This window comes from Hordeum vulgare, chromosome 5H, assembly GCF_904849725.1.
Source record: "Hordeum vulgare subsp. vulgare chromosome 5H, MorexV3_pseudomolecules_assembly, whole genome shotgun sequence".
Lineage (NCBI taxonomy): Eukaryota > Viridiplantae > Streptophyta > Magnoliopsida > Poales > Poaceae > Hordeum > Hordeum vulgare.
In genome coordinates, this window is record NC_058522.1 from 84,761,504 (window position 1) to 84,776,734 (window position 15,231).

Genomic DNA, 15,231 nt, shown 5'->3' on the forward strand with positions numbered 1-15,231 from the left:
CTTGATCAACCTAGTGTCTCTATGACCATTCTTTGGATAATACCTTGAATACCATCTTGGTCATCATATAAACTCCTTGAACCCAACAGATGGACTTCAAGAAGTGCCTATGGACAAATCCTATAAATATAACTTAAGGCAACCATTAGTCCATAGGAATTTTCATCAATTACCAAAACCACATATGGAGATATATGCTCTAACAATCTCCCCCATTTTGGTAATTGAAGACAACCACTTCAAGAGAGTTTATATAAGGAAATAAGCATAACCAAGCGCACACATACAAGGTAATAATGCATGCGTGCAAGATGTAAATGCTTACGCAATAAAAGCAAAACCTTCTAAACATATCCAAAGTAAACTCTCTAAACTTCTCCCCCATTGGCATCGATTGCCAAAATGGACGAAAAGTTTAGAAAGCCAATATAGTAGGTGGTCCTCCAAAAAGTGTGTACTTCTCAGCAAATGAGTGCAGAGAAATACATAAATACAATGATAAGTAGTTTGAGGAAAACAAACTATATTGAGGACCCAAAGATTGCAAATAAAAGGATCGTATGCCACAAAGACATACAAAAATAGAGGCAAGCAATCAAAAGATTCCAGATGGAACAAACAATCATATGGTCCTTCAAACCACATGAATAAAAGATATTATGATAAAGGCAACACAGTGTTTTATCAAAAACTAGAGAAGCTCCCCATGATTTGTGCACTAATACGAGATTTTTGTATTTGATACAGGTGCACAAAATAGGATCGTTGCTCCCCCAAAATTAATAAAAACACACAACGAGTGCAAGAAGATAGATGAGACAATAAGCATATCAATTGCACAAAACAAATGGTTGAGCAACATGTAAAAGAAGCAACTTAAGAATAGGCTCAACCAAAGTAATGTGTGTGAGTCATGGCAAAACACTTGAGAAGACTAAGATAAGGATGAGCATTACTCATCAACATAGTCTTGATGAAATGAGATACAAAGTGCAAGACATATCATTCCCACACACACATACTAGAAAATGGGTTCACAAGCTTACTAATAAACAAAATAAGAACCAACGCTTGTGACAACCCATTGTGAAGATAGGAAGTAAGAACCTTGTCAAGAGGAGGGATACTAATTGAAATGGCAAAACCCTCATCAAGCCAAGCATGAGGAAAAATAATCTTGACGGCCAAAGAGTGCATCAAGATGTAGGAAAATAAGATACGCACTCAAAACAAATCCTTTCACGAAGCCACCAAAAACTGAAAAAGGAAATGTAACAATGGACGTGAAAGAAAAGAGGATATCAATTAGAGATGTAACTTCTCTCATGTGTAAAAGATTCTAAGTAGAAGACAATCATGATGATATATATCCACAAAGAAGGATGTACACACGAAATGGTTACAAGAAGGAACAAACTAGATATCTAAAAGGAAGTCATAAATATATCAATGAGATCTTTTGCTTGGAAGCATGGCACATTGCCTAATATTTTCTTATTGTACAATATGAACTTCCAACATACGAACATCAAAGACATCCCAACTAGTAGTAAGACATCATCGTTCGGATGCTTTGAGAAGGCAAACAAGTACTACAAGAACGAATCAAGAGATTCATGCCATGATGCAACCTGGAAAAGAAAAGACAGGTTGGGGCCTTTGCAAGAAAAGAATGCATGAAGTGGATACTTGTTACCGAGACAACATTGGATTGATGTAGTAGATAGTTGTTCTTTGATCATCCTAACTTGGCTCCAATAATCACATGGTCTCAAGACCTTCCTTATAGGTGAGCCGAGCATCCAATGCATCTCCAGTTGTTCCTAGAACAGCAAAACAAACAAAATGGTGCCCAAACTCATTGGAACCAAAGAGTTAGAAAACCAGTAGTACATAGGACAAACTCCACATACATATGTGCATATAGATATGAATTTGAATTTCATGCACACTTTAGCCAATTTATGACAAGGTGGAGTTTCCCCTATATATTGGGTCAAAGAAGGAAAGCAAGCAAAAGAAGTTGTATATAGTAGATATGCATGCTCAAGACTCTCAAGAATCAACTCAACACAAAGTTGATAAGTCACCAAAAGACAAGGTATCAAGTGATAATAAGATCCTAAACAAAAAAGAACTATCACTTGAAGGATATCAATTAAAAGATACCTCAAGGAATGAGATATCCATTGACACATGCCAAATAAAAGGAAACAAGAAACCAATTGAAGGAAAACAAACACGAGGTATCTAATTTCCAAAAGAGAGCTAGGTTCAACAAACCAAGCCCTCGACAAATTTTCATGATGGCACAAAGCATCATAAAGAGCAAGACTTGCCTCCCATCAACACACACTTGATGGGGATCAAAAGATTTTATGATGGGTGAATAAAGAGAGTGTTCTAAATAAAATATGATAGCTCCCCCAAGGGACGTGCATTATATAGAATTTGCATTTAAATACAAAATGCACACGATGGGATCATCACTTTCTCTATATCTATGAAAACACTAGACATGTTAAAATAGATCCATAAGAGGCAAGGAAGACAAACGAAACACAAAATCCAATGTAAAGAGGATTAGCAATTCCTATCACATGATGGGACTACCAATTGTCAAGGACAAGAAGTATTTTGGAAGTGATACTCATTGGTAGATCGCAAATATATCCAAGATCATCTTTACCCATAAAACGCAAGCAAATGACACTTGTAGAGCTAACATGCCACCTAGGAACAAGATAATTTACAATATCAACACTAAGTGGCAACACCTCAAATGTACACATTTTCTAGGTTTGTAATATGCACATAGCATATTACTCCCCCATAATGTGATAACCAACAATATTAACAAGTGGCAAATTAAAACCAACAAGAGATACTTAATGGACCATATAGAATTTGAATTTATCATGAGTAAGACATACCACATAGAAACTAGATAATCTTGAAATATCAAAACTAAGTGGTATTCCCCATGTATACACATTTATAGGATTGTGAGGTGTGCAAAGCACATCACTCCCCCACAATGGGATAATCCATTAATCTCTCACAAGAGCCAACAAAAATACAAACAAGATGCAAAAAGTCTCGATACAAGACTCACATGTACATGATATGCAAACCAACATACACATACTCGATTACTCAAGATAAGCAAGTTGGAAGCACAACATATACAAACGCATGCAAGGTACAAAACCACAACATGCAAAGGGGCAAGCACCTAACAATGTAGACGGTTTAAGTATAAGTTACCGTAAGGAGGCACATTGGATATAAGATAGAAACTTGATAATCCAAATGACTTGGCTTGAGATAATATGAATGATGAAGACCCCTTAATTCTTCATTATGTATCCAAGTCTCTAATGCCCTCCATAGTCACCTATTGATCAAGTTTGAGCTTGTTGGTCCCCAACTACGTTGGGTCCTAAGAGGTTAATCACAATAGGCTTGGCAACCCAAATGGTTCTTTTCTTGACACCATTTTGAGTACCAACAAACTTGGCAAACACATTGCCAACCTTATCCTTCCCAAGGGAATAGATATCATCAATAGTGATTGGGTTGGATAAGTTACCTCTTGTGCAAGACGAAGCGACGTGACCCTTCTCACGACATAAGTAGCAACATCTACCCTTTGCTTTCTTCCCAGTTGATTTCTCACCTCGAGGAGTGTTGGCTTGGGTCTTATTGGGAAGAGGCATTCCTTCAACTTGTAGCTGAATATGTGATTGAGTTTGTGGCCGCTTCCCTTGTTGCTTGTGACTTTGAGGCTTCGTCTTCAGAGGGCAAGATCTAACATGGTGCCCTTTAACTTTGCACTTGAAGCAAATGATTTTGGCCGAATTCTTGACTTGTTCTAGGCCCTTTTGTTCTTGTTTGAGTTTACTCCAACATCATTTTTGTCATTCGGAGATGTTTGCTCACACAGGACGTTGTTGAGTGTGGACATCCCTTCATGACACTGTTCCAAGTCTTTCTTCAAAGAAGTGACTTGGGCCTTGAGCTCTTCGATTTCCTCTGCACGGTTAGTATCAATGCAAGTACTAGAGGAAGTGCAAGCTTCAATGTTAGAGCAACAAGACAAGGAAAGTAATTCATCACACGAGGTAGCAACATTATGAGTAGACGAATTACGAGGACTAGCACATGGAAATATAGTACTTTGGCTAGAAGTAGTGCCATTGTCCACATGAGGCTCACTTGATGTTACCTTGGTGATGATAGCCTCATGAGCTAACTTTTGCACATTATAGGATGTTAGAAGATCGGCATGAGAGCTTGTGAGCATTACATGGTTTTCTTCCAACTTCCCATAATTGCTAGTTAGTAAATCAAGTTGAGCACGTAGCTCAATACTCTCCTTCAATGTTGATACTTCAAATGAGGTAGAGTTAGATGTACAAGTATCATCAACAATATGAGAGGAGTAAGTAGCAAATAGAGACTTCTCATGAGTAGATTGAAGCTCCTCATAGATCTTAGAGGTTTTGATGAGCTCTCCCTTGACATTATTGCATTCAAGGAGAAGGACCTCAAAATCCTTTTTAAGTTTATCATGAGCAACTTCAATCTCTCCTTTTGAAGATCTTAAGTCTCTACATGCTTGATAACTCTTCTCAAGTTCATGTTCAAGTTGTTCACTTTTAGCTTGTTCATGATTAAGTGAATCATTACAATTTTCAAAGTAAGTAAGAACATCTTGGAATCTTTGAAGAGCGTTATTTTTAGCTTTATGAAGAATTTTACTGATCACATAGATATTTTCAGTCAAGTCATCATCATCATCCTCATCGCAAATATCATCGTTATTTCACAGGGAAGATGATACCTCATTATTACCTCTTGCCATGAGGCACATGTGAACTGGAGGAGTTGATGATGATTCTTTTGGTGAATCAGATTCTTCATTAGTCAAAAGTACTTCATATTTCTTGATTTCCCCTAAATGATTAGTCATAGAGCAACTAGGGAGAAACAAGATATTTTGATCAAGAGGACACGGGAAAGCAGGCATGTCACCACAGACATTTGTCGAGGGATCTTTAGGTGAAATGCATGACCTATCAGCACAATAATTTACACTATGTGTGGTGCTAGATATGCTCGTGTCCATAGAGGCTATGACATTTTCATCAACATATATTTCTTCACTCACCATGTCATTACCTTGTGAGATTGAAGATGCTGAGGTGTGCAAGCAATCGGATATGGAAGTAGTGGTGGACTCTTTAAGATCGAAAAGAGTAAAGAGCTCATGCACCAACTCCTTCATCATAATATCGTCTTCATCAAGATTGGACCCACCATATATATCTTCAAGTTTAGTCCAAACTTCATGAGCTGACTTTCAAGTCGAGATAGACTTAAACACTTCAGGACTTATGGTTCGACGAATGGCAAGAAAAGCCTCACAATCAAGATACATTTCATTAGTAGATGAATATGCATCATCCTTTTTGTCGGCAATCCCTATAAGAACAATTCGTAAAGTATTTGGGCCCATGGCCCGAAAGTGATGAAGCATAAGAATTCTCCATAGGGTATAATTTGTGCCATCAAAGTCAAAGGTGTCATTGTGCACTAATCCAATAGTCGACATCGATACTCTCTAGGTCGTGAAACCTAATTAAAGAGAGACCTTGCTCTGATACCAATTGAAAGGACCACGGCGACGCCTAGAGGTGGGGTGAATAGGCTATTTAAAAACTTCTTCGGATTTGGCTTAAACCTAATGCGGAAATAAACTAAGAGGATACTTTTCAAGCACAAATCCTAAATGCAATAGGCACCGCAACATGCACCAACAACACGATCTACCAAGATGGACACAACACGGTTACTAACAAGCACAAGTAAGTTACACAAACTTACTTGAGCTATATCACACGACAAGTAGGTGAACGACACGAGATACTAGATCACACCATAACACATGATATATCAAAAGCTGCAAGTGTGAACGTGTGGATATAGAGGGTATGCTTGAACGATTAATCTTGTACAAAGAAATAGCCAACACAATATAATGAGCACAAACAATATGCAATGTATGTATGCTCAAGTAACACAAGTAAACCACAAGTAAGGAGTTAGGGTTAAGGATAACCAAGGTCACTGAGACAAAGATGTATCACGATGTTCACTTCCTTGGAGGGAAGCTAGTCACCGTTAGAGAGGTGGATGTTACCACGAAGGCACACCAACGCCACGAAGGCTCACCCTATTCTCCCTTTGAGATAACACCACAAAGGCGTTTCTCAACCACTAGTGGTAAGCCTTTGAGGTGGCTTCCAAACCCTCACAAACTTTTCCGGGGGAAATCACACAGATTGATTCCTCTACGAAGAACTCCTACTGCCTAGGAGTCTCCAACCTCCAAGAGTAACAAGATCACGAGGAATGCTCAAAACTTGCTCAAATCTCAAATAGCTTGGGTTGAGAGGAGGAGAGGGAGACGATCTATCTTTTGATTGGAACAACTCTCAAAGGGGCTCACAAATGCTCTTGGGATCTAAGATTTGGTGTGAGCAAATGTGTGTGAGGTAGAAATGTGTTCTTATGAGCATATGAATGTGTTGGGCCCCCTCTCACGAAGTGGGAGGGGGTATTATAGTGGAGAAGGGAAAGTGATCGTTGGGGTCACTTAAGTCTGACAGTGGTCGGACGTCCGGCAGTTCTCGGATGTCCGGACTCCCACAAGGGGTCGGACGTCCGACAGGGGTCGGTCGTCCGAGGGATGTATATATATCAGGAACCACTGTGTAGTCGAACAGGGACCGGAGGTCCGGAGGAAGCCGGACGTCCGGCCCTCGGACGTCCGGAGAGAGCCGGACGTCCGGCCCTCGGACGTCCGGAGAGAGCCGGACGTCCGGCCCTGGGACGTCAGGAGGAGGCCAGAAGTCCGAGTTATTTGACTCAAATTTCTTCTGGTGCAAGGTTCCGGTTTCCGAAGGGGGTTGGACTTCCGGCCCTCGGATGTCCGGAGGAAGCCGAATATCCGAGGCATTGGTTCTGTTTTCAGATAACAGCAGAGCAGTGGAGATGTGGTATGAGCAGAAAAGTAGAGATGTAGTTTGAGCAAGTTCATCAAAACATGTGATCCCCTCTTAATAGTGCAGGATCCCTAAAGACTCAAGAATCATAAAAGGGGTACTGATGATCCATACTTGAGTGTATACTTTTATTCACTGATCATCACTCCGCACCACTAAGGTAAAAGGAACTGATACCTTTGAGTTAGCCCTTTCACTTGAGCTTGATGTTGTTGTTCCTTCTTGGCTCAAGTTGAAAGCAAGACATGATGAAGTCTTCAAGCAACAATGGAGCTTGTGGAGGTAAGAGGTAAGCTTCTCATGGAAGAAGACACCTTTATATAGGGGGGGGGGGGTACAATCCAACCGTTATCCACCCTCCCAACTGCACTAACCAAGCGGTACTACCGCTGCTAGGAGTGGTACTACCACTCCTAAGAGCGGTACTACCGCCCGGCAGCTCACCAACCACGGTAGTAAGAAAATACTACCGTGCCTACCACTCTAGAGGCAAAAGGATGCGCAAAAAGTCCGACGGAGCGGTAGTAAAAAACTACTACCACTCCGGGAGCGGTAGTAAAAAACTACTACCGCCCTGAGGGCAGTACTACAGCTGTGCGAGAGGTACTACCGCCGACACCAACAGTACTACCGCTGGCCCTTTTGCACATACAAGGAATATAAGGTTGGAGCTCCATTTGTAGCAAGGGAAGGGTGATGCAAATAGAAATGTGTGCGTGATGATTCCACCCAAACCTTTCTGACGCGGACCCCCTCTTAATAGTACAACTTTCCTACGACTCAAATCCACCAAAGAGAAACATAGAAAGCAACCGTCTTCAAAAGACTCTGGGGGGCATCAAATCGTTTTGTGCCTACTCATGAATTACCTGAAATGCTCAATGCACACGATTAGTCCGCACAGGCATTGTCATCAATCACTAAAACAACTTAGGGAGAAATATGTCCTAACAATAACATTAGTTGTTGTGGTGGGATTTGGGAGAGAAGGACTTGGGCACTCCGTGTGCCCTTGCCATTGCATTTGGTGCATATGTTTGACTTCTCCACGGTGTTACGTGGAAGTGAAGTGTGATAAGCTTATTACCCTTGGGTACTTGGTACCCTAGAAATTGTTCTTCGTGGATGCTTTGGCGTCCTGGAAGCTTGGTGGTGCATATGAGCTCAATCATTGTGGTGTAAAGATCTGGGCAAGCGTCGGGGTTTTCAATTAAGTTGTAGAGATTGCCCTGAGCATTTGAGGTCACCTTGAAGCCATATGCCATTGTGGTGAAGCTTCGTGGTATTGTTGGGAGCCTCCATTTAAGTTGTGGAGATTGCCTCAACCTTGTTTGTACGGGCTCGATGACCGCCCTCAAGGGTCCTTTTCTAGAATCACGACATCTTGCATTGTGCGAGGGTGTGAGGAGATTACGGTGGCTTTAGTGGCATCTTGGGGAGCATTGTGCCCCCACACCGCTCCAAACGAAGATTAGCATCGGCAAGGTTGTGAACTTCGGGATACATCGTCGTCTCCGCGTGCCTTGGTTATCTCTTACCCGAGTTCTTTACTTATGCACTTTATTTTGTGATAGCCATACTGTTTCTTGTTATATATCTTGCTGTCATTAGTTGTTTATCTTGCTTAGAATAAATTATTGGTGCACATAGATGAGCCTAGTTGTCTTAGGTTTTGTGCTTGACAAATTAAACGTTAGTTTTATTCCGTATTTGTTCAAGCCTAAATCGTAATTATTTTAAAGCGCCTATTCACCCCCCTCTAGGCGACATCCACGTCTTTTCAACATGTATTTAGTACATCCAAATTTGATTTATTTTCTCACATGCATAACAATACAAAATTGTAACAACAACAATCGAATATCACAATGGAGAATTGAATTAAACATTTAAATGATCACCACAAAAAATGAACAAAACAGTTAAGTGATCACCACAAAAAATGAACAAAACAGTTAAGTGATCACCACAACAAATGAACCAAACAGTTAAATGAGCACCACATTGCACAATAGAACGTACTAGAAGGTTAGATTGCATAATAGGATTACATTGGGCATTTCACTAGAATTTCTAAATGAAAGACAGAAGCAACACATGCAACACGTAAACCAAGCATGTTTAATCGACATGGCTAGTTAAACATAGGTCCTTAGTAATAAAGCTTGTAATACTTGTTCAAATTTTTTCAAAAAAGTTAAATACTTGTACAACATTCGTAATACTTGTTCAAAAAATTTAAATATCTGTTCAAATTTTTTCAATTACTTGTTAAACATCTTTGAATACTTATTTAACACTTTTGAAATACATGTTCAATATTTGTAAATGTGTTTTTGAAGAGTGTTTCTTGTATATATATGTACATATATGTATAATATTTAAAGTATAAAGAAAAATACAAGAATAAAGCAAAAAAGAAAACAGAACAGAAAAGAAACAGGGTTATGCACGGCGCCGGAGCGTGCGACTGCGCCCCACTGGCAAGCGGGTCCCTAAGTCAGCGATGTGCGGCATAGCCCTCGTCCTATCCGGCGACTGCCTAGTCGTCGCCCCCTCCACCGCCACCGCCGCCGCCGCCGCCGCTGCATCCGGAACACCGTTCTCCAACGAGGTACTGTCACTGGCATCCGTTACAACCTACCAAAGCAGAGTTAAACCCTTCCCCGTTGTGGTTTCCCAGACCCTAAACCCTAATCGAGCCAAGCTGTACATGTGAGTGCAGGAGAAGGGCGTGTCCGTGGGTGAGCTCGAGGAGGCCCTACGGCGGCGAGGCCCGGACAGCCTTGGATGCCATAGGCTCCACCTTTGCGCAGACGGCACCATCGTAGGTTATGCACGTTCCATCACTAATGTTTTGTAATGCATTGGAGTTTTGGTTGCTTTGGCCGTTCCTTATGACGACTGTTGTGTGTTGCTGATGGTGTAGATTGTGACAGTGGAGACGGGGTTTGTGGTGGTGTTGGTGCCACGGAGTTGTGCTTCATTGGTGCGACACTGCAGCTCAGGGGAGCCGAGCCGGTTTCGCAGCCACTGGTGGCGCAATCAGGAAGCGTTCTAGTGTATAATGGTAATGCTGTTAAAATAGAAAAGACGGTATTGTTTTTCTATTTTTCTTCTTCACAGATCGATGTCTTCTGATATGTTTCATATATGCTGTTGTATAGCGGGACATCCACATTTTTGGTAGTGCTTATAACAAGTTCCACCATATTCAGTTACATATTTAGGTGATTATATGTTTCTCAAATGATTTGTTGATCAGACTTGCATTCGACAGCAACCGTAATCCCTTTCGCATGATGCACATATATCTGACTGCAGTACACAGGAAATGCTTCTGATGGTTTAGTTAAAATCACACATCGATGTTTCAATGGCGTATTATTGTTGCTTTCCTTTAATCTAAGTATGTAAGGACTGAAGTGATCATGTTACATAAAATTCACACCACTCTTGTTATTTTCATTATAAGGTGAGATATATGGAGGAATTAACATTGCCAATGATCAGAATGACACGCAATCACTCTTGTCTTCACTGGAATCTTGCTGTTGCTATGACTTCCATGTTGCTGATAGAGATGAAGCATACTGTTGCTGTGAGAGCGTAGGGAAATCAGTTCCACAGGTCCTCTCCACTATTAAAGGACCATGGGCTTTAATATACTGGCAGGCAGGTAATTGTGATGTTTGGCTTGTTTTCATTTCATTGCAGACTCTGTTTCCTAACATAAATGCCACATTGATTTCCAGACAGACTCAAAGACATTGTGGTTTGGCCGGGATGCATTTGGGAGAAGAAGCCTGTTGGTACATTGGCCCACTCCTGATGATTCACGCTTTATATTATCATCAGTATCACCCCCTTCGTTTTCAAGGAATAACTCTGGTAAGATAAGCGCGATTTCATGTATCTTATCAATGCTTTGTTCATCATCTTTTTCAAAAGGTGAAAACATTCCTGAACTGAATACAAACTGTGATGTTGTGCCTGATGTTTCTGATTTTGCACATGCTTTCAATGTTGTAACTCATATCAAACTGTGCATGTCATATATTCTTCTTCCCTCCTGCAGCAATAGAAGTAAATGGTTTGGAGTCAGGAGCGGACCCTGATTTTTCTGGCCATACCAAAGTTAGCTACTGGGAAGAGCTTCCTTGTGGGATATACAGCATTCACCTGAAAGACCTTGATAATAATGCCACATGTATGAAGGAAGGATGTGTCGTCGAAGTTAGAAAACATGATTGGACGGATTCTTCGTTGCATACATTAATACGATGGGAGAGAAAATTGACAGTTCCTACTGTGGATGGCTTGATTTCGGCCATGGGTTCTGTTGACAAAGGGAACCATAACCTGCCTTCGTGTTTCAGAAGCTGTAGAGAAGCTGAAGACAGTACAGGTAATGGGTTTGAGAATAGAGATGTCCCGTCAGATATTTGCTTATCTCCAGGTATACAGTTAGGTGCATCAGATGTTTTCTAAAAATTATCCGAGATAATTTAACTTTACAAAGTTGCTAATGCTGATACTTGTCTATCATGTTTCAGCACATAGAGTATTAATTGCACTAAGGGAGTCTGTAATGCTGCGAACCAATGTGAACATACTGTGTCAGGTGAGTAACCAACAGATTTATAATATTGCCTTCTTTTTTTTACAACTCCACCAGCCTAATAATGATTTGAGACCTTCATTGAAATGGTTCTATCTTCTTTCTTGGAAGGAAAATGCTCCTACATTTTTCATGTTGCATTTTCTATTACTAGTCTATCAGGCCAACTTTACAGAGTCCTTGCATGTGGACAGAGTGATCTGAATAAACTCAAGGAAGCGGAGTTGGCCCCGATAGCAATCCTTTTCTCTGGTGGCTTGGACTCCATGATACTTGCAGCATTACTAGACCAGTGCCTTGATTCCAAATGTATGTTCAATTCTCTTGCTACTACATTTTATTCAGCACTACCTTCTTTTTAACATAACAGCGAGGAAGTTAGCTGCTTCATAATACACCACAAACTTTGGTTTTTGAGGAAAACTAACTAAGATTTTGAGCAGGGACAATTGATTTGCTGAATGTCAGTTTTGATGGGCACCTAGCTCCAGATAGGGTTTCTTCACTGGCAGGACTGAAGGAGCTTCAGAGAATCTCCCCTCTGCGGAGGTGATTTGACCTGAACTTTTGATGTTCTTTGCCTTGATGGCTTGTATCTGGTGCTGAATATAGATGATTATGTATTGATGCTGGTTTGCACACATCATGTTTCTGTGCAAAATGAATTCTGGACCCAAATTCTGGCACTTGTGTTATAGCCTAATGAATTCCTCATACATGGTGAACCTTATGATGTTTACTTTGCAACCCCTCTATCCACCAGATGACCAATATGCTCTAATGTGCATAATCTGTCATCTGTGTCCTGCATTATTTTATGGTTGTGCTTTCTTATTTCCTCGTTCATGCTCATCATTCACTGTAAATGTTCTGTTGCTTTAATTGGAGTGATTGATACTGTATCCTTGTGATGCATCGTTCACTTATTGATTAACTTCTTTTGTCCTGCATTTTTATTTTACCATGGTAGCCAATATTATGCTCATGCATTGGTCTGACCATGTAAAAGAAATTTGTATCAGTGTCAGACTAATACTAAATGAAGTGTTCACTATGATATCATTTGACTGTCTTTTTTGCAGATGGCGTCTTGTTGAGATTGACAGTAATTTGGCGAACTTGAAAGAGGAAAGTGAACATGTGATGTCACTGATATACCCATCAAATACCTATATGGTGTGTATCTTCTTATATCCTACTAATGCTTCGTTAGGTTAGTTTCCTTGGTTTACAAAGCTGAAGGCCAAACAACATATGAACGATCAAATCATCCATGCAGTGTCACTCGATTTAATTCATCTTGGATTTGGATTTTGGAATGGTGTTGTAAACGTCGAATCATGCATCTTTTTTTTGTTGTATATGACAATACGAAAAAAGTGTGTCAAGGCTCAAGACCATCTTTTCTTTTGGGATCACATTTGGCATATAATAAAAGAATGGAGTTTAGTACCGGTCTAATGGACTATTCCTGTTTATTAATAATTAGGAGATGGAGTTTAGAGGAGGAAGTTTAAGGCAGGATTTGACATGGGTGTTTGCTTTTAGTCCTGATCCCCTGTTTTGCAAGAGACGAGAAACTCTTGAGGAATTTGATTTGTAGTTTTAGGACATTCCAATTTATGAGGAAACAGTAAGATTTATTGATCATTCTTTGAGCAATGATGCACATTTGGACCGATAAACTTCCAGTACTCATCTCACTTACATCCGCATGGCCATCAACAACCGACCCCCCCCCCCCCCCCCCCCGCCGGAATTCCCATTATCGTGGTTGCGTCTTCCTATTGGTTCTGTGGGAGATTATGCTTAAGAGGCTGCAGTGAGATTAATGGTGGACTTGTGGGAGTAGAAATCTGAACACCCTTTGGCATCCTTGAGACCACACTTCACCATAGTTCCGTCATATGACACAATCGTCTTCATGTGTGTGCACCATGTACTGGACAATAGAAGATATTATTTAGCACTGCAGCTCTATTCATCCACACATATCTGTTTAGTTTGAAAATATGGACTGTTGGTAAATTTTTACTATGCTCTTTCGCTCCTGTTGGATTTATTTGATTTAAAATGCTGGATCTTTTTCACAGGATTTGAACATTGGTATAGCCCTATGGTTAGCTGCTAGCGGGGATGGTTGGGTGAATGGGCAAGATGGTGATCGCTACAAGCACAAGTCAACATCTAGAGTCCTTTTAGTCGGTTCTGGAGCTGATGAGCAGTGTGCTGGTTATGGTAGACATCGTACTAAATATAGAGTTGGAGGGTATGTATGCATCGATTAAATGTACTGCATGCTAAATAATGTGACTGTTGTTTGAGATATTTTTGCAGATATTGCAAAAACAAACTAAATTATTTTTTTGTACCCCTATTTAGATGGGTTTCACTGGATGAGGAAATGAGACTAGATGTGCAAAGAATTTGGAAAAGAAACATGGGAAGAGATGATAGGTGCATTTCTGACCATGGCAAGGAGGTAATCTCCGTCCTGCTTTTCTAGTTCAGCTTTGGCTTTAGGCTTAGTGGATGATATGTACCGATGTGCACACGACAGGCTCGTTTTCCATTTCTTGATGAGAGTGTGATCAGAACATTGTTGGAAATTCCACTATGGGATATCGCTAAACTTGATGAACCTGTGGGGAAGGGTGATAAGAAGATTCTGAGAGAGGTTTGCATTTCGTTTTCCTTAACTCTATATTTAAGTTGTCACACACTATGTTCTGATCTCCATCCCCTTTTGCTGATTCAATATCTGTGACAATGTTGCAGGTTGCAAAGCTGCTGGGTCTACAAGAAGCTGCTTTTCTGCCAAAGCGAGCAATCCAGGTACATGTTTTACAACCATTTGTTCCCTTCAGCAGAATAGTTGTAGTGTTGTGTGTTGAAAAGTTGCAGTATTTATATCATAGGCAACAAAAGATCAAGTTAATTGTGTGAGTTGAGGTCCCGATGTCAATGCTTAACCCTTCTATGAATCTGTCTCTGCTTAAAAACGACGATTATATAACCGTTGCATGATGATCTTGCCCAGCTTTATTTTGATTGTCCGGACATACAATATGCCCGAGCACTCTTGTGCTGTAAACTCATGTGTCTTCACATCTATTCCATCTGATGCTTTGTGCAGTTTGGTTCGAGAATAGCAAGGGAATCAAACCGCAAGAACTTTGGCAGCAACCGAGCCGCGAACCTGGCGTCAGCAGGTAGCGTGGAGGTCCACAAGCGTAACGACTGACAGAGGCAAACAGAGCACACTGATCGATGGATCTAATTCGACGTGCCAGATGCTGCATCACCACATGTTCTCAGCGCGATGCCGGTGATCGTACGGCCCGGTTCCTCTGTTCAGTTCATCCTGAAACGGGTTGTAGTCATCTTGGCATGAAGCATGCCGTGCTGTATCACTGGCTTTTCAGCCATGGATTTTTTTTCTTCCTCATACCATCTTATTATTCATTGCAACCCATGGAATGTTGGATAATAGAACTCAGAATCTTTTTTTGAGGGGATGTCTGTGTAGTTTTGTCCTTT

At 40.7% G+C, this 15,231-nt stretch overlaps 1 protein-coding gene across 3 annotated transcripts; it reads left to right on the plus strand.

The window, feature by feature from the left end:
- Positions 1–9,546: 9,546 nt before the first annotated feature.
- LOC123398502 (asparagine synthetase domain-containing protein 1) lies at positions 9,547–15,204 on the plus strand. Of its 3 annotated transcripts, none has more exons than XM_045092963.1 (15): positions 9,547–9,684; positions 9,796–9,901; positions 10,000–10,140; positions 10,546–10,749; positions 10,830–10,961; positions 11,149–11,529; positions 11,627–11,694; positions 11,886–12,000; positions 12,135–12,240; positions 12,774–12,867; positions 13,785–13,960; positions 14,074–14,173; positions 14,252–14,368; positions 14,470–14,526; positions 14,828–15,204. In XM_045092963.1, the coding sequence occupies exons 1-15, from the start codon at positions 9,577–9,579 to the stop codon at positions 14,933–14,935; spliced, it is 2,013 nt and encodes a 670-aa protein (XP_044948898.1). In that variant the 5' UTR covers positions 9,547–9,576; the 3' UTR covers positions 14,936–15,204. The 3 variants fall into 3 exon arrangements, with proteins under 3 accessions (XP_044948898.1, XP_044948899.1, XP_044948897.1); XM_045092964.1 differs by having other exon boundaries at positions 11,149–11,478; XM_045092962.1 differs by having other exon boundaries at positions 10,546–10,745; positions 10,826–10,961.
- The last annotated feature ends 27 nt before the right edge of the window (positions 15,205–15,231 follow it).